A 20,406-nucleotide genomic window follows, 5' to 3' on the forward strand; every position below is an offset into this window, starting at 1 on the left:
TTGAAATTAAAGATTTAAATAATTTTTGAGACATCAAGGTCACTTAAAAAGTAAGGGGAAATTTTTTTTGAGCTACTTTTTAATTGCTTGTAATTCAACTAGATTCTTGCATATCGTCTCCCCGAGAAATATGGGAATTAAATGATGTTAATACCATTAATAATAATATTTAATTATTATTAAATATTTTTGACTGATTAAAATAATTGCAGCATCTCCATATATAGAGCTGCTTTTTAAATCATTACATTTTTAGTATGTTACAGATTTAACTCACTTTTAGGCAGTTGATTGAATAAGTTCTGTTACTTAACCAATAAGCATAGCTAATATTATTGACTTTGTAAATCAATATTTGATAATAAATTATACATTAGTATTTTTTGTGGTGGTTTCCAATAGTTCACAGCAGCTGGTAGCACAGACTTTGGAATCAGGTCATCTAAGTTTAAACTCCAGTTTGCTATTTCTAGCTGTGTGACCTTGGGCAGTTTACCTAACTTCACTATGACGCAGATCCTTTACATCTAAAAGAGAGCATGCTGCCTGCCGCAGGGGGGTCGTTCTGAGAAGTGAATGAATTCATTCATGTGAAGTATGTATTTAGAACAGTCCCTGAAAGTAAAAGTTATCTGTGGTAGTGGGTGATCATTAACAGTGACAGAAATGACTGAAAAAGTAAAAATCATGCCTTCTGTATCGATGGAGTTGGATCTGTTTACTTTAGATAATATAAAATTACAGAAGACATAACTGATATTTCCATCTATTTGAAAGGTGTTACATACAATGAACAAAGAAGTCTTGTTTTATGTTATTGCAGAAAGCCAAACTAGAACCTTTTGGAAGATGCTATATAGGGACAAATTTGGGGTCAGTAAAAGCAAAATGAGTCTCAGGCAGTTTCTTCAAGTATGGTTTGCTTGCCCCTGGGTGTTACCGAAGATGACTTTTCATGATGCACAAATACACATTAAAATAAATGCATGACTATTACAATTTAAGGTCATTCCTTAGAAAATACAGAACTGACAGAAATCTGTGATGTTACAGTGGTGCTAGGCTTGTGTTCATTTAATAAAAAGTAATGCGTAAACATCAGCACGGTCGTGTAGATAAAGCATACATCGTGAGGTTTTATGATCCTGCCTTTCTAGTTAATGAGCGTTATCGTTAAACTTTTAGATATTCATTTAAGTAAGGGATAAACAGGACAGGGGATAAAGGGCAGGAAGTTGGTCAGACTAGATAATACTATGAAGTACCTTTGGCACATTTTTAACTGAGTCTCTGTTAACTCATAGATACAGAAAAAGGTATAATCCCACACCCACATGTTCCATGAAGTTTGTTGTATAGATTTAAGAACATTTTTAACAACAAAGAATGTCATAGAAATATAACAGTAAGTAGCTCCTACTTCTGAACAGGCTGTGTTCCTCAAATCAAGTAGAAATCAAGCTGAATCGATTGGTGGTGACTGCTGCTGTTGAATAATTCAAATGTTGTAGAAGAGTCCAAATTTAACATCCAGGAGCACTTTAGGAAAGTCACATTACGTGGGAATGGGTGGGTTGTCTGCAAACCAAAGGTAGAATGACAACTTGAATGTTTATATTTCTGAGTGTGTAAACCTTACACTTTATCATCAGTAGTAAGAAAACGCAAAACAGAGTACCCTCTGCTTTCCATGGTGCTGAGGAGCAGTGCAAAGGGAGGTGCCCGTCCAGTGTCTGTTTCCGCTCGGGTCGTGTTGGGCTCCCCTCACCTCCCTCCTAAGGAAAACAGCTTGCATTTTTATGAATGCGTTCAGTTTCTCAAAAGGAGAACAGGTAGAGCAGAATTATGGGGGGGGGGGGGGTGGTATTAGCAAGCTAGTTTGAAATGTAAATTCGCAGTTATTAACCACATACAGCCATATTTGTGATCAAGAGCTTGGTATACTTTTGAAGAAAGAAGTTATGTGTATCTTTTAATTAAGAAAATTTTCTCAGAAATGAAACTGTACTCCTGGAGGCAGAATACTCTAAATATGCTATATTAAGTCATGAAAATAGGAAATTCGAGTATGCTGTCAGTTTTTTTTTTTATGCTGATGGAAGTTCAGGGAGTAGATAACAGGTTTACTTTGGATCTTGAAAAGATTATGATGGGGAGGAGGGAATGGGTATATTTCCTGGGTTTTGGCTCAACTTTTTAGAGTAAGATGTAAGAATTTCTTTAGTTTCATACCAAGAGAACTTTAACCTTTAAGTATTTCCAGCTGATGTGGTCTGTTTATCTGTCCCGTCTTCCAGCTGCTGTAATTCACGTACCACAACTGAGCTGAGAGCCAGTACATAGTGGCACAAAGACCCTAAAGAGAATGTTAGAATTTTCTGTTTATTTTTTGTAGCTGTGGGTTAGAACCTAATGTTATTATTGGTAATTCCGAACCAAATTGTAAAGCCACTTGTATAAGAAAGCTCTACAGCCATTTTTCACAGCCTTCTTATTATCTTCATTAAAAAAGATATGTATATAAATATACATAACATATACTTCTAACATACATGTACATATACACACACCCACATATATAATTACACATGTATGTTAAATAGCCAATTCTCAGTTTTGTATGAAGTATTTTTTAGAATGCTTTATAAAATATATGTACCTGAAATTTTACATTCTAAATACAGATTTTATACAACAGATTGTTCCCCGTTTTTTCCTAAATCATATGATTTCCTAAATTATATTTCCTCAATCATCTGAATGAGTTTGGAGGGGCATATTGTGTAAAGGCGTTTTTAAAACATGATGAATAGTCATTTAATGATTCTTTTTCTTACTCGGGGTTTCCGATAAAGCCAGCAGAACATAACACCAGAAATTCACATAGAAATATTGGTAGGGAAGTGAGTACACACATTGCTTAGCGCGATGATAGCAGATTGGTGATTTCCATGACAGAGAAGAGGAAAGGTTTCACGTGGGTTAGCGTCATCTGCAGGCAGTTCTATTTTTGGTAACGTGGAGGCTTGGAATCTGAGAGTTGTCCAAAAAATGAGTGGAATAGCTCTTTACAGGAGTTTAAAATTCCTCAGGTATGAGATAATTGCAGAAAGTTTCGGAATAATTGTGTTCAAGCCTAGGAATGAGATGAAGTCTAAGATGCTGTGAACATTTGTGTTTATTTTTACTATTTTAGTATTGTGTAGCCTCAGCTAACAACATAAGCTGGTTACAGTGTCATTAATTTTCTCTATAGGTCAAGAATTATGTACCATATTATACGTTCATCATAATTCATAATTAAACTTGATGAGAATAGTTGCGTTTGTTTATAAATGTTTGGCCCTCTACAGCCATAAGTGAGTCGCCTCAAAGCAAGTTTACATTGAATGAATATTATTAGACCATGCCTAGGCATAAGCAGGAACTGCAACTCCTGAAACTTGTGCCGTGAAGTGTTTTAGGCCATACTGACTATTTCTTTGCTTAATACAGCATTAAAGACTAAAGGGAATTCACTCTCAGTAGACCGTTCTTGTTAGCTCTATACAAATTCCTATTTTAATCTGATTTCCACAGCTGATATCCCATATCCTTGAGGCCCTGTCTTTTTAAAGCCTTTGTAAGTCTTAGAAGATCTAGATAACAAAATTCTAAATGACACTTCCACCCCACCCTCATCCTAAACTGAGCTCTACTAAGGTCAGGTAAGCTTTATGTAAATTATGTATGTGTGTCTAGAAACACACACATGCAACACACACACACAAATATAATATGTATATGTATAACTATGTATATATACACATACAAATATATATATATATATATATATGTACATAAGCCATATATATACATTCAGGTAAACTGGACAGGTCAGGTAAATCTGTAAAGCTTTTAGGTAATCAGTGTTTACGAACAGGTTAAATCAGCTGTAGATTGTATAACTGAAAAAAAACAGTAGAATGGCAGAGATGCGCATGAGTTATTTTATGTAAAAGACCCTGATATAAGCCTTATATTTATTGACTTATTTCTTGTAGTGTAAATGACCAAGAGTTGACCAGTTTGTTTATTCCCTTTTTTATTATAGGGAAACTAATGCTGTATTCTCACTCCATACACATACTTGTTTCTATTACAGCCTTAACATAAAATTTAAAATATATTTTGTAAAACTTCAAAAATAGAATGCATTTAATGATGTGAAATGTTTTATTTTGAACTTGAAGTTTTATACTTTTGGGGAACACAGTTCTAACAACTTTTAATATATATTTTGATTTGAGATTTATTCAATATCAAATTTTTCCCAAGCCTAAAAGCCTATGAACATTAAATAAGATCTGAATTTGTATCTGAACCCCTCATACCCCCTGAAATAAAGACTTAAACACTTAGGTAGTGTTATAAAATGTGCTAAAATAATAGAAGACATTATTAGCTATAGAATATCATTAATCATTAATCATAAGCAAGTTAGACTGTAGATTAATTTCTTTACTGTATCTTCCGGTTCTTTTTCATGCAGGGCTTGGTATAATGTGAATTTGATCTGAACAGCTATTTATCGGACTGTATATGCTATATCACTTTTTATAATAAGTAGAAAAATAAGGATTTAATTCAAGTTGTTCCCATTCATTGGAAAAATTATTTGTGATGCTATTTAACTGTAAAGTGTTACATATTTCTATCCTGAACTAATGAAACAAATATTCATAATTTTAACATGAATGAGAATAAACTGTATATTTCCTGTTAATTTCAGTTTTTTCTATAGTTTAAATGCTGTATATAATAAAAGTGCTTTGTAGATTGTAAAACATCATGCAGATGTTATATGGTAACATTGTTGTAGCTCTGAAAACAAAGTAGCATTAATTTCCAGATGCCCACATAGCTTTCATATCACAAATAGCTGTATATGTGGGCTTATTTTAGTTCTGACATTTTACAATTTGTCCTTTGTTTACATGCAGCAAGGAGTTATGGGCGAAGACGAGGTAATGCATTTCTGTTTGCTATGGAATAACTGTTTCTAATTGGGTTTTACTGATCAATGTTGTAATTAATTTTCCAAGATTTATTATGTAATGTCTGAAAACTCACAGAAGAATTGTATCTTGATTTGAGCACGTATTGTCGAAGTTTTGAATCCTAAATCTCTTAACCTTTAAAGCACATTTTCATACTAATATGGTTATTTAATAAAATCATCCCTTTTAAACTTCCAAATTTTAACTATTTTTAAAAAGTTATTTTTATCTCTTTTAAAAAATAAATGTCATTGATAGTTTGCTTAAGAAATATGTTTAATAAATACTAGTAAAGGTGGCATATGATATGATTTTTCAATTCTCTAAATTTATAACCGATTGTCTTATCTATGGTATATAATTTACAACTCTAGTTTATTAGTTTTGTGTTTGACCCAGTCACAAATAATAAATACCAAATACATTATTGTTAACACTGATATATAGACGTTATATCGCTAATATTTCTCTGTCTTCTAAGAATACAATCCTTTTCCCTCAGCCGCCCCTAAGACAGACAGACAGACAGACACACATGCGCACACACACTTTCTCTTTCCCCCACAACAGTCTCGTCCTCAGGCTTATTACTTTCTGGAAGAAGCTAGGACTGTGTGATGCTGGACTGTTAAAGTTCCTAGGAAAGCAGCTGACATTTTCTGTGGTTTAAACTTAGCATCTTTTTTTCATATGCAAAATATGAGACGGAGAAAGGTAGATGGGATGAGAAGCAAAGTAACTGTGCACTAGGTTATTCTCTAAGTGAGCAATAGCTGTGGTATTTCTATAGTTGTCTTCAGTGCCAAACTAAGTAGATTTTCCTTGACCTCCAAAATCTCCCTTGAGCCATGGAGGGCAGACAGTAATAAAAGTGCCTTTTGATAAATTTTCTATATGTGTGAGAGTGCTTCAGTTTCTTTGTATTTGTTATGAGTGTACATACTTTGAAAACAAGCAAAAGCATTTGCCACCACCGATGACAGAAACGAGTATTTTATATTCTTAAGTAGTATCTCCAGTTTTGTACTTTACATTGTCTGAATTTAACTCTATTTTTGGAATCTGCTTTCTTCAAATGATTGACTAAATTTGATTCTTTACTTTTCTGACTAAAAAATTGGAGATGTCGAAATTCAGGACTTAGAAAACTGAGGCTAAATAACTTTCTAAAGATTGTTATTAGCACCTGAGAGGAGAATATCGATTGATAACCTTTAACCACCAAGAGGGACCCCCTTTTGGACCCCCTTTTATGGGCTGTGTGTTTTAGATTTGGTCCATTAAAGGAACTGCATCTATTCATTTATTTAGTCATTTTTCTAAAAAAATAAACCCATACATATCAAATCTACTGTTCATGTGGGATATGTCACACTGAGTTGATATCATTTTTGCCAAAAATAAGGCATCGCTTTTTACCACAGCACTGGTAGGTGAACGGTATTAGTTTCACAAGACGTTTTGACTTTGTAGTCCAGTTTAAGAAGAACTCTCTTTTTCTTCTTACTTGCCACCTAACTCACCTTTAAACCTAGGCACAGAATCATGAATTATACTGGAAGTAACTAAGGAAGAACAGATTTCTTTTCATGCTTTTCAGTTGGAACCTGCTCCTACCCTATGTATCTCTCTAGTCACAAATACTTCTACTTCGGAGCTGCCTGGAGCCAGGATTAGGAAGGCGGAAAACTATGGGTAGCTGACCTTAATATACAGAAAAGTATCTCTTGTATTTATTGTCTGTTTAATGTCTCGTCCAGCCCATTCTGAAAGTGAACATACTGGCCTGGGTTTGCAGTAGGATAGGGATTGTCGTGGAGGGAGGTGTGAAGTATAACTTAAACAATATCTCAACCTGAAATATTTCTCTATTGCAATCTGTCCTTTTAGTAAAGATTTCAAGGGCTGCTGTGCTCCAGATGGAATAAAAATAAATAGAATATTTTAAATAATAGAAATAATGAACTTATTTAGTCCATGATACTGAACACAATGTGGGTAAACCCAAAGCTTGGAATAAGATAGACAAAATAATTTTAAAGGTAGTGAAACTATGGAAGTTCATTCAGAGAGTCTGGACTTATTCATACTTTTTAGCCATTCTGACTTATGTGCTATAATAAATAAAGAATTATTAATAAAATATACTGTGTATCACTTTAAGTAGACCCAGGATTTTCTGATTTGATTAGATTTAATTTGAATTCATTTGACTCATAAATAACCTTGTAAAGTTGCTAGCATATGGGTATACTCCCTAATATTACCACTACCAAATCCTTTTATGATGAATTTGAGGTCGAAATCCTTTATCTTTGATAAATACTTTTGGTAACTATCAGAGAATGGTCAAAATCTCCAAAGCATGGAAAAAAAAAAAAAAATCCAGTGTAATACCGTAAGACAAGAGTCAGCAAACTTGTATGACCCACATGACAAGCCTCCTGTTTTTGTAAAAAAAAAAAAAAAAAAAAATGTTTTATTGGAACAGATCGATTTACTTTTTGTCTCATGGCTTTGGAGCTACAAATAATAGCAAAATTGAATAACTGCAACAGAGAATGTATGGCCCTTTACAGAAAAATTTACTGACTCCCCTCCTTGAAAAGACTGACTCTGCCTGTTCTACACCTATAACTAGCCATACCAATTTTCAAAAGAAACATTATTTTAGTGAACTTAATTTTAAGGCAAATGTATCTGGAAATTAATTTACAAAGACATATAGGGTACTACATTATAATTGATTTTTTTTTTTTTAGTTTACATATCTCATTCATCCTCTATGAAGAAAGAACAAACCTATTATTGAGTCAAAATATTTTTAAGTGATGAATGAACCTTATAGCTCCATTCTAAGTTCTTTGGAGAAAAACGCCTGGTCAGTGCGTTCTATCTGATTAAACTGCTGATATTTGAGCGAGCTCAGGCCCCAACCTACTTCTTTTGTTTTCATAGATATTTTTATCCTTGTACATTAAATAAAAATTGTGCCATTGTACTGGGGGGCTAGCTACCCCAATAGAGTGGCTACTCAATCTCAGAAGATGGGAAGAATAATCACAATTGTGCTTAATTAATATAGTCTGGTTTGTGTTTTTACATTTAGAAAAATATCTAGTAAATAAAAGTACAGGATAATATACTGAGATCAAAGAACCATGCTTAACTTCAAGCTCTCTGTTGATTAATTTTATGCATGTGTTTTATTTTTCTCTCCTGCCTCCCCCCATTGATTTGTTGGGAAATGTCCTAATTTGGGGCTTCCAGAATAAGGCTAAAATCTGAAAAGTCAAGTATAATTATTAATGTATGAATATTAGCCTAACCACCACGGTCAGAATCTCACAGTAATCTTGGTTCTAATTAATCTCACAGTACATTATATTAATTTTTATATTTTCTATTTATACCTTTTTCTGTTACAAAACTTTGATTTGCCTTTCATGTATGTGTACATAGGTATGTTTATACACATGCATGTATGTGAATAGTTCTGCATTTGTTCAAGAAATAAAATCTATAACTTTTTTAAAGACAAAGCTTCCCACAGAGAAAACTTCAGGCCTAGATGACTTTACTAGTGAATGAACTAGACTTTTATAGAACAAATAACAGCAATTTTATAGAACCATTTCGTTCTATACTTATTTATTCAGTTCTATATCTGTTTAGTTCTGTATGTTCTATATGGAGAGAGATATAGATAGATAGATAGATAGATAGATAGATAGATAGATAGATAGACAGACAGACAGACAGACATAGATAGATAGATAAATAGATTTCTTCTTGTGCCAATTTTTAAATGTTATTTTTTCAAGGAATTTATTTCCTCTAGTTGTTAACTTTATTAGCATAAAATTGTTTATATTATTCCCATTTTTAACCTTTTATGTTTCATTGATTCTGTGTTGTTTGATGTTCCCTTTTTCATACCTAGTATTGATCGTTTGAATTTTCCTTCTTGATGAATTTTACTTAGAAATATATCAATTTTAGAAGTTTTCAAAGCACCAACTTTTGGCTTTATTAATTTTCTTCCATGTTAGTACCTGTTGTTTATGTCATTGATTTTTGTTTCTTTTATCCTACTCTTTGTATTTAATTTGCTATTCTTCTGTCCTTTTGTGGCAGAAATTAGGATAATTTATTGTAAGCATTTCTTATTTTCTAATATGCATTTAAAACTATAGATTTTCCTCTAAGTATGGAAATGTTCCTCTAAGTATGTAGTTTTTGCTGCATCCCAGAGGTTTTATATTGTGTTTTTATTATCATTCAGTTTCATTCTTCTAGGGTATAAGAAACTGAAAATATAATTTCAGAGCAAAAAAAAGGAGAAAGGTGGTTTTGGTTGAAAACTGTTGTAAATATTTTAGTCTAAATCAGATTATAATCAAATTCTACTCTCAGCAGATATAATTTTACCTTTATTGCCAGTCATTTTTATGCACTAAATTTCTGTGTGTATAATTCATAGAAAGTATGTTTAAGGTATACCTTACAAGAAGGATATACTTATTTAGTGGTTCCCCTTTTATAATCATATTAATCTGAGTTATAGGAAAGTATAATTGGCAAGGTAAAAAGTCATTTATTGTAGTGATATATAGTAATTGTCAATGTAGTTATAAGTGTACTTCCAATATTATAGTTTACATAAAAGTTTGTTATTTTTGAGTCACCTCTCTATCTGACATTGCTTATATAGTGATTTTCTTGGTCACTGTATTCATGAACCATAAATATTTATGATCTATATTTTTTCTCATAAAAAATCTGTTAGACTTTCTCATTGTATTTATGAGACTGCTAAATTTGCATGTATGTTAGGACACTTTGCAATGATTTCCAAAGTATTAGAATGTCTGAAATAAGTGTAAAATTTGAATCTGTTCTTTTTTAATCAAAAAATAATATGTATATTGTTCCTCTGCCTCATCCTATTTCTTTTTAAAGATATTTACTTAAAGTCAACCTTAGAAAGTTGAACCATTTATTTACAATTAGTATTATTTTTAATGGATGCCGAGGTTTATTTTGTTAAGTAAAATAGTTTCATTTTGAATAGCTTTCTTTCCAATTAATCACAAAAAATGTTGACATTTGTCTTTCATTAGTCCCTATTTCTGATAGCAAAAGTATTGATAAAGTTAAATTAATATTCATGAAGTCACTCAATAAGAACAACTAATGGAAATTGAATTTGAATCTAGAATAATTCTTATTTCTATACTCAATAAGATCTTGCTCCTTATTTTTGTATCTCATAAACTTCAAATTCTCATTTGTAGCATCTAGCCTAGCTATAGTTCACGGACATGTGTAGCCCCGCTCTTTCTCATCCCAACTCAAGTTCTATGCAGGCTGTCAAATCCTAGATTGTCCTCGTTCGTATCATTTGCTTCATATTTTTCAAAGTGATAACTTACTAATAACATTGTATATTAAATACTTATTATGTATGTTAAGGGACACACCATAGATGATATGATTGTCTCTTCGTCCAAAATAACAATCCTTCACTCCATCACAAAGGGAAAATAACCTGTCTACATTCTTATTTTCTCTTTCTCTAATAAACTTGTAAAAAAATCATCTTTTGTTGTCTGCTTTAAAAAGCTCTACATGCAGTGTGACTCCACCCAAGTTTCTTAAAACTGCTATTTTCAAAGATCATTCTTGTCCTCAAAAACAGTTGTCATTTTTCAAAATCTATCTTAACATCTCACATTCTTATTCATTGCTCTCTCTCTTTATTTTTTTCTTACATTATTTTTCATTAGCACTCTGTCACAATAGTATTTGGCTTCCCTCTTTTCTTACCACTCCTTTCTCTCTCTCTTTTAAGTTCCATTTCTTCTTTGTAAGTTTCTCAAAGAATTATCTTCATCACTTTCCTGGGGTGTTATTGTCAATGATACTACAGCGAACCTTAAACTTTCACCTCCGTACAGTCGACTCCCTTTATTTCCTTGGAAATATGACTTCTTTCCTTTCTCCCCTCTGTTTGCAACCTTCATACATTTACTTCTGAACATCCTGTCAGCACTTGAATCTTTACATATCTAAACATATTTCCCTGTCTTGTACCATTTTCTGGTTTTTACTGTCCTTGTATTTAGTTGATGATTCTTACCATTCATGGTCTAAAAACTTTTGGTGCCTTTTCATTTTTTTTCTGTTTCTCATCTGCTTTTTACTGCTGCAGTTACCTGTGCCATTCATCCTTCCTGGATTTTTTGAGGAACTTCTAACTTGCTAATTTCTACCTGTCTTAACCATATTTGCTAAGATAGGTCTTCCTAAAGCTCAAGAAAAGTTATTGTATTGCTTGAACACCTGTATTCAGTTATTTCCATCACCTACTAAATAAAATGTCTTCGTTAGTTTGACATTCAATGCTAAGTAATCTAGCCTTAAAGAGATTTTCTAGCTTTTATTCTCCTTGTTTCCAACCTGGTTCAGCCAACCTTAATTAGTCTCTTTCTTAAATTTATTTTTTCCTACTTTATCTTATGTTTTTTCTTCCACTTGAAAAATTTACTCAAAACCATGTTCTTACAAATATCTCTACTTATAAATATCCTACCCTTCCTAATGCGCTCAGCAAACACTGCTATCTTTCCATTTTACCACAAATGCTATTCAGTTTCCCTTGGGGATTTAAGAAATTACCCATTTATTAGCCAGACTACTCCCTTCCTCCAACATGCTACCTCTGAAGCACTTGGAAGCTTTCTTATGGACGTGCGCTATAGTTACATATATAGATATTATCTTTTCCAAATGTACATTCCTTGAAGGCAGGGGACTATATTTATTAGGTCATCTTATTTATTTTTTGATCCCCACATAGTCAAGCTTCAGGATGGCTGCAGAGGATTGTACAGGAAGTGCCCTATGCAGGGGTACACTCCTGGAGGGTGAGCTGAGATGGGGACTGAAGTCCTGGAAGCAATGGCTTTTTCTGTTTTGCACATGTGCAGAAGCCCTGTCTGCCCCTTTATATCAGCGGCACATGTGTAATAAATTAATGCAAGACTTTGTATGCAAGTATCGCTGGTTGCCTTTGTCCTTATTGTAGTCTGCAAGTGGGTTTTTTATGTGCTCTTATCTATTTAATCTATGCCATTTCCTTTCTGCTACCAATTTCTAAAAGGTTTCTCCTGTTACACCTCCATCTAACCATCCCCATACATCAGATTTTGGTTGCTTTCCATAAGCACTACTGATCTAGTGTTTGCTTGTGGTATAATTGTTGTCATATGACTGTGTTTATTCTAAGTCATTGCTCAGACTGCTGCTCTCTTGAATCCAAGTAATTAAAACCTTAAACTATCAATTTCTCTTTATTTTTCATGCCTACGTCACCTTCATTTTTTAAGCCTTTGAATTTTTCATCACTATTTTTACGCTTAACTTTATCATTTTCTAAGATCTGAGATTCAAGTTATATTTGTTTTTATGTTTTAGGTCGTTCTTCCCTCTTTCCAATAGATGATGGCTTGCTGGATGATGGTCACAATGATCAAGTTGGTGTTTTAAACTCACCCACATGTTACTCAGCTCATCAAAACGGAGAGCGAATTGAACGCTTCTCTCGAAAAGTTTTTGTTGGTGGTCTTCCTCCAGATATTGATGAAGGTAAGGCAACAATTGGGGCTTTAAAAAAATCCTGAAATATATGAACGGGGGTATTGGAATTTTTTTATCTCTAGAGCTTTTCAGTTATAATAGATGTCTATCTCTGTTTAAATATTTTGTCACCTGTTGAAATGTGAAGGTAATTGAACAAATAGCTTTTTTTAAAGTTTATTTCTTTACATTACATATTATAATGCATATTGTTACTGTGAGCATTTTTTATAAATAAGATTTTTATACCCTATGTCATATTGCACTTATATTTTTAAATATAGAACATACTTGAATATATATTTACATGAAACGTAAAATTTTTGTACGAGTACAGTGTGCACACACACACACACTGAAATAAAAGTAACCAACCATGAAACTCTGCCTCCAGTACATGGTAGTCAGAAGTTTAATGTCTTTAAGAATAACTGTGCTCTTAGAAATAGGTAAGAAAGAGGCTATAACACTATCTGATGTTTGTGGAGTTGTGGGAATCTGCTACTTTTGTTCACAACTAATAGAGAAAATGTTGGTACATTTTGGGAAATTTTTAAGTTGTAATTCAAATATCAACAGTCATATTCTATGCATGAATCAGTATAATAGGGTTTCCATAGGATGGAACATATTACATATCATGAGATTTGAAACTACCTTGCACGTATGTGTCAAACCCTAGTATATTTTAGGAGTATTATAAATTTTCACATCTCGTTTCAGTACGCCTTTTTTTTCCTATAAGATTTTACTTATCAAGCAGTAATGAATCTCTTAATTTAATTTAATGTGGTGTTGGCATGTTTTTAAAACCTGTGATATTTATAATTTGGTGAACCATAAATCCTTAGTATCCACACAACATTTTATAAAATTTCAAAGGTTACACTGAATTAATTACTCTGGCCAATGTGCCACTTAAAAATGAATTTATTTTGACTAAAATAGCTATTAAGTTTTATGAATTCTTTTAGTAGGGATACTGGACATTTTTTAAGTGTTTATATTCTAGTTTATCTTAGGATATTTGGTCCTTTTAAACATTAAATCTTTAAAGTAACTTATAAAATATGGGATTTTTTTAGAATGAATCATTAAAACTAATTTCTAATGCATGTTATTGTATTTTCTTAAGATGAAATAACTGCTAGCTTCAGAAGATTTGGGCCTTTGGTAGTAGATTGGCCTCATAAAGCAGAAAGCAAGTCCTATTTTCCACCAAAAGGTAATGGTTTTTATTGTTAATGTTTTCTAGGGAATCAGTTTTATGAGAGCAAAAGAGACAATATCAGTTACTTTGTGTTTTCTTTTAAAATTGGATATGACTCCATCTTTCTATATAAACAAGTAGAGTAATTTGTAGAAGCCGGTAACCTGTGTGGCGTGAGGGAGAACGGTCCTAAGGACTGTTCCAGGTTTACTTTCAGCCAGTCAGGAATCAAGAGGCTCGCTATGCTTTCTCTACCGTGATTTGATGATGATTTCGAAGACTCAAATGTTTCAGTGTTTTTTTATTTTTGTCTGAAACATCATTCTAAATAACTTGAGTACAGGCGTATAAAAACCTTTCTACTTAATGAAATTAAGACTGTATGAAGTGAGGCTAAATATAAACCTATGAATAGTTTAAATATTGCAAGATTTTCTTAAGTGGTCCAAGTAATAGGAGATCACAACAGAGCATAATATACTCTGCTGGTGAATTTTGATAGAAGAGAGCGTGACTGGTCGACAAACCCTCAGTTACATGGAGACAAGGTTTAAAGAACATACCCAGATGTGCTAGTCACTGACGGCTAGGATGCTGCTGTGGCTGGTCACCAAAGTACAAGAATCATGACTCATGCTAACTTTATTTCAACAAAGCAAGGCAAACCAGTGGAGAGAGAAGGAGCCTGGCACGGTGAACAGGGCAGGCGAGGGGAGAACGTTGAGTATTGTTCCAGTCAGTCAGATTTCTAACGGCAGACTCTCTGAAGGGAATGAAGGGGGAGATTGAAAGATAAGACTTTTCTCTGAGTATGATTGAAATATGATTTTAGAAAAGAAAAAACACACTATTATTCTCAAGGCTGAGTGACTTTTCAAGCCTGGAAAAGACTCCAAAAGATTTATTAAATGGTTTGATTTTGGCTCTGGGAAAGGAAACATGCTTAGAGTTATTGGCACACAAAAACTAGCTAAGAGTTTCTGGCAGTGAATTATATGGGCCATCTCCACTTATTGTCATTGAGAATTATGTAACTTACATTGCTAGTTCATATGATTTTTCAGAGAAATGTAATAATGCAGCAATATTTTATACCTTTAGATCTTATACTTATGGAATTAAGAATATCTTTTGAGCATGGATTTTGGATCCCAGACCTCTATGAGAATCTGACAAAAGCTATAGACTTCTCTTTATATACACTGCATTTTCACATGATTTAGGAGGTCCCAAATCCTTGGGTTATAGAGAAAATTAGCTCCATATGAATATAGATATTTGTTCATTTAGTTTTACAGTTTTACTATCTTGTCCTTCTATAAAGTTTATATTATTGAGTGTGCAATAAAAATGGATGTTAGTTTCTAACGTTCTGCATAAGTTACCGTCATTTCTTGCCTGGACTACTTCAGTCATGTGACTGTCCTGTCCTCGTCTGTGGCTCTCCAGTTTTTCCTCCCTAGTACAGCTGGAGTAATCGCCCTAACTCATCTGGTGGTGCTCCTCGTTGCCCCCCTGCTTAGCATTCTTCATTGGTGTCTTTTATGGTTAGGGTAGAGGTAAAATGCATTCGCCCCGCTGGCCTCCCGTCTCTCTGGTTTCCTCTTCGCGCTGTTGCTTCATGTTCTCTGCTGGCTCTGCAAACTGACCTCGCTCTGCTCTGCCTCAGAGCTACCATGTGGCGGTGTTCTCCTGTCCTGCGGACTCTTCCCGTGTCTCTGCATCTATACATCCCTTACTTATCTCAGCTTAAATGTCAGTGCTCACAGGAGACTTTCGGGACCTACCTGATGAGGCCAAATCAAGATGTAGACTGTCCTGGCACTGTACTCTTTTATAGCACTCATCATGTCATAGTTGTCATGTTAAATTTTTACAACTTTAAAAATATATGATTACTTTATTAATATCAGATTCTTCCAATAGTCTTTAAGACCGTCTTCACTTATCTTTATATTCTCAGTTATTATGGATTACTAATTGCCTAATGCATGATATAAACAACTACAAGTACTATAGAATAGAGAAATTACTTTGACCTAAAGTAGTTGAGGGACAGCTACACTGGGAAGTTTTGAACTAAATCTAAAAGGTACTGTTAAATTTATATAGATAAAAGTTGTTGAACAGAGTTCCAGGCAGGAATTGAAATATAATTTTAAAAAGGAATTAGAATTGGTTTGCGTAGAGACAGATAGACATTTTTTGCACGAGTTTCTTGTTCGTGTAAGGGGATGGTGGACTACAAGCGTAGGAAGATGGGTTGGCACAAATTTAGTAAAACAGAAGACTTGTTGGCTTTATGGCTGTTGTTTCCATTGTCATTGTCATTGTAGTTTTTATGATAGTTGTTTGCTTATTTTCTCAAACTGAAAAAATAAAAAACAAAAAAACAAAAATATTAGCATGGCAAGTCATGGGTTTTTAGCTAATTGTAGCCATTGCCAAAGACTAGTGTTCCCAAATCATGTTCTTTCAAGCATTTTTGTCATTGCTGTAATTCATCACTTTTCATGGGTTGGAGAACACTGGTTTAGAGGCGTCCAGTTGGTGAAGCTACGTTGTGATTTAGGCGGTGACTTGAGCCCTCAGATTTTGAGCCACACACGTGTGTTTCCTTTGCAATGAATGAATTTCACCCTGTGCGAGTATTAGCTTGCTCTATTAAATTCTAAAGAACTATTAGATGGTTTATTTTTGGTAAGAGTATTTTAATATTCAATAGCTTACCTTAGCTAGATTATAATATACCTGCCATGTTTCTTAGTTTTTGTGATACAAATATTTCTTTGCTAATAATCACAAAAATAATTAAGCAATATTAATACTGAATTCAAAGTATTTTAAAGTTAAATAATATTAAAATAATTATATAAAAATTAAACATCACAAAACCTAAGCAACCTTAAAAATATTGAATTTAAAATACTATTTTAGTAAATTAGTCTTATATTTTCTCAGTTATTACAAAATAATTATAGCTCTCAAATGCTTAGCTTTGTGTCAAAATTAAAGCCTTCACTTAAAACCAGTCTCCTCTTTTAGAAAATTTTCTCAAGCATATTTAAATTGTTTCTAGCAATTAAAAAGGCTCTAAAATGTGTTTCTTAATCTTACATAATTATTCCTTTGGAAGTCTCTATTTGTGTAAATTGGTTTGATGTCTTATTTATGCAATCAAGTAATGTATTTTATTAAAATGGAGTACTTTTGTGTCACATCCGACCTTTGTGGCAATAAAAACCATTGTTGGCAATAAGCCATGTTTTCTGAGTTCTGCATTAAACATGATCTCACACTTCCCATTGTTAAAGGGGACAGATGTGCACGGGCCGCTTGATGGCTTCTTCGTATGGGGACTAGATTACCGTGCTCCATGTTTGTTTGCACAGAAATCTTTTCAAGGAAAGGGATGTTTTTAGGTCATTTAGAGTTACCAGCTGCTGGAAATAATCATCACATAACAGTAAATTTAGAATGCGAAGTTTGATGCTCTCTTTTTATAATGGAGTCTGTTCTGCTGGCTGGGTGCATGATTGATTGAAGGTTGACGATTGGTTGTCACAAGAAAAGGAGGAAGGGCTCATTTCCCAGTGGTACAGGAATTTAAGCAAGAGCTTAGATCTACGAAACCAGACAGTCTCCAGACTGAAAAAATTGGTCGTCAAAGATGAGACTTGATTTAAAAATCCTGGCCCATTCCAAAGACACCCGTTTCATTCCGACCTCCCTAGGGTAGTTTTCTTAGTACCACTTGGAAGTTGCCGGTTGACTATGGAATTTTCCTTCTGCTTACGGGAAGTTCTGGGCCCTTCAGGTGTGCTGTAGTCCACAAGTGTGCTCTAGCTCATCTTACCCTGAGGGCATTTATAGGAAGCTCCAGCTCCCAAAATGATCAACTGACTAACCCTTCAAATTTTTTTAAGAAGGCACTGTCACTGCCAGAAAGAGCCTGGGAGACTGGGGCTGACCCGAGTTTGAAGTTACTCGGCCAATTATTTGCTAATAATGTAACTGATTTTGAGCAAATAATTAATACTTGGTACCTCAGTTTTTATAAAATAGGAATAATATTTCATAGACTTGTGAGAATCAAATAAAAAAGTTAATGCGAAGCTTTTAGCACAGTACTGGATAGTAAATGCTGTATATAAACTAGCTCATTAATTTACTGAGTATATGTTTTTGTGTGTATCCCATAGGGTAGTCTGTTCTCCTGTAGAAAGTGTTAATGATTCTAGTCCTATTTTATAGTTTTTTTTTCTTTTTCAAAAGCTCATATTTTCTAAACAGTAATGAAATTTGGGGTGAAATCACTTACCTTGACACTTGACATATTGCCTCATTTTTCCTGGTTATTACAGGCTATGCATTCCTTCTCTTTCAAGAAGAGAGCTCAGTTCAGGCACTAATTGATGCTTGTATTGAAGAAGATGGAAAACTCTATCTCTGTGTTTCCAGCCCTACCATCAAAGACAAACCAGTAAGTAACACTACCGACTCTAAGCTACAACTGCAAGTTTTCCAAAACTATTTTTGAAATTTTTGTTACTGGGGGAAAAAAATTAAACCACCATATTAAGAATTCAGTTTTGTTTTTTTTTTTTAATTTTGGGTAATTGATAGTTTCTAGATACATAATAATTTGTTTCTAAATCCAACTATCCAGAATTTTAAATAATGAAAGGACCACGGCTCGCTGGCACAAGACAGCAGAAGCTATACAGGGAATAAGACCCAATAAAGTAATGTTGTTTTTTTTTCATAGGTTCAGATTCGTCCTTGGAATTTAAGTGATAGTGATTTTGTGATGGATGGTTCTCAGCCTCTGGATCCTCGAAAAACAATTTTTGTTGGAGGTGTTCCTAGGCCATTAAGGGCTGGTGAGTAGAATGGTAACAAATTGTGTTTTAAAAAAATTTAACTATGAATTAATTCAGTAAACGCTTGGTAGCTATTGTGTACATGGTGCTGCTGGGCAGGCACGGGGCAGAACCTCGTGCTCCGCTCCGGTAGCTGCTAACTGCAGGATTCGGAGACAAATTCTAAAGACTGTTCTTGAAACCATCAGGTAACTGGAGAATTGGACGCTCATCTATTGATATTAATAGCTCACTCCAAAAAGACTGTACAAGAAGAAAGCAGTCAAATATTTCTGACTTCTTAAGTGTTACTCTCTGAGAGATGAGAATTTTTGGTCTATTTATTTTATGTGGGTTGATTCTGGTATTTGAAGGAGAAATATGGGATTTTTTTTTTTTTTAATAGCACTTTAGGTTAAGTGAGTGATAAACTTCTGTTCATCAGGAACCAGAAACCAGAGATTGACTGGAAGATGTCATAGAGGAACATAATTATAGGTGTAAATGCCCACTATGCAAGCAAGTTTTATGATACCCGATACCCTGCGAAGTGTATCGGTACCTCCCATCCCTGAGAACATCCCCTCCAGTACGGGAGATGCAGGTTAACACCGTCACATAAGTAAATACTTACAGAACATGTCTGCTGCAAAGAAAGACTGTAGGGAGTGGAAGAGCATCTGGCAAGGGAGTATGCTATAGTCTGACATTTTAAAGATACTTGTATTTGAGCTGACATAGAAAGATTGAACAGAAGGAGTCGTTTCGGGGTGGTAGGAAAGGTTGCAAGGGTTTTCAAATAAAGGGAAACGCATATTCAAAGGTCTTCAGTGGAAGGAAGCAGAATGCGCTCGAGGGACAGAAAGAAGACCAGAGTGGCCGACTAGGGGTATAGGGAGTGAGGGGAGAGACACTGAAGACCCTGAAAAAATACACAGGAGTCGGGTCATGCAGCTCTAGTAGGCTAATTTGGTATTTATCCTCAGAACAAGGGGAAACCAAGGAAGAGTTTTTGATTGAAGGAAGGCACGATTACATTAGTGTTTTCGAAATATCAATCTAGCTCATTACTCCTGGAGGGGGGAGAGCCAGTTTGAGCAGGGATGTTTGTGGATCAGTTTATTTGCCTAATATTCCAGTCCAGGAGACAGATAACGGTGGCTTGGGTTAGTGGCAGTCATGTTCTGAGAAAGGCCACGTGCAGAGCTCCCAAGTAGACATTTCAGCTGAGTCGTTGGTATCTGATACAGGGGTCTCGCTGCCTTTCCAAAGTTTTCTTTACGCTGCTTCTCTTTGACAAAACGCTTACATTAGTACCTATTTTAGCTAACTGAAAGCAACCCAAAGAGGATTTTTGCTCTTAAATTTTGCTAACCTTTAGGAAAGGTTTCATAGGAACCTTCTACTTTCAGATAGCAGGAGAAACCTATGTGTGCTTAATTGTTTTTTGTTTTAAAGAGACTCACACTTGCTCTTGTGCAAATAAATTTGTGTGAGGATGGGAGATGGGAATTAGAAGCAAAGAAATAAGGCTATTGCCATGATGCAGATGAAAAATAATGATAGTTTGGAACAGGATGTTAGTGATGGAGATGAGACGATTTGATTCTAGTTATGTCTTGAAAATCAGGTTCATAGGATTGCATGTGGGGGA

General features: G+C 34.2%; 1 protein-coding gene across 5 annotated transcripts in view; it reads left to right on the forward strand.

Annotated features, from left to right (window-relative positions):
- CPEB2 (cytoplasmic polyadenylation element binding protein 2) overlaps positions 1-20,406 on the forward strand; it is a 58,899-nt gene that overhangs the window by 30,672 nt on the left and 7,821 nt on the right. For 3 of the 5 annotated variants that reach the window (XM_036227520.1, XM_036227518.1, XM_036227522.1), the window contains 5 exons: positions 4,983-5,006; positions 12,519-12,689; positions 13,816-13,905; positions 18,255-18,373; positions 18,659-18,773. In XM_036227520.1, coding sequence (XP_036083413.1) covers positions 4,983-5,006; positions 12,519-12,689; positions 13,816-13,905; positions 18,255-18,373; positions 18,659-18,773 — 519 coding nt within the window. The remainder of the gene's footprint in view (positions 1-4,982; positions 5,007-12,518; positions 12,690-13,815; positions 13,906-18,254; positions 18,374-18,658; positions 18,774-20,406) is intronic. The other 2 variants (XM_036227521.1, XM_036227519.1) reach the window with 1 other exon arrangement.

This window comes from Rousettus aegyptiacus, unplaced genomic scaffold (genome assembly GCF_014176215.1).
Source record: "Rousettus aegyptiacus isolate mRouAeg1 unplaced genomic scaffold, mRouAeg1.p scaffold_m13_p_10, whole genome shotgun sequence".
Taxonomy (NCBI): domain Eukaryota; kingdom Metazoa; phylum Chordata; class Mammalia; order Chiroptera; family Pteropodidae; genus Rousettus; species Rousettus aegyptiacus.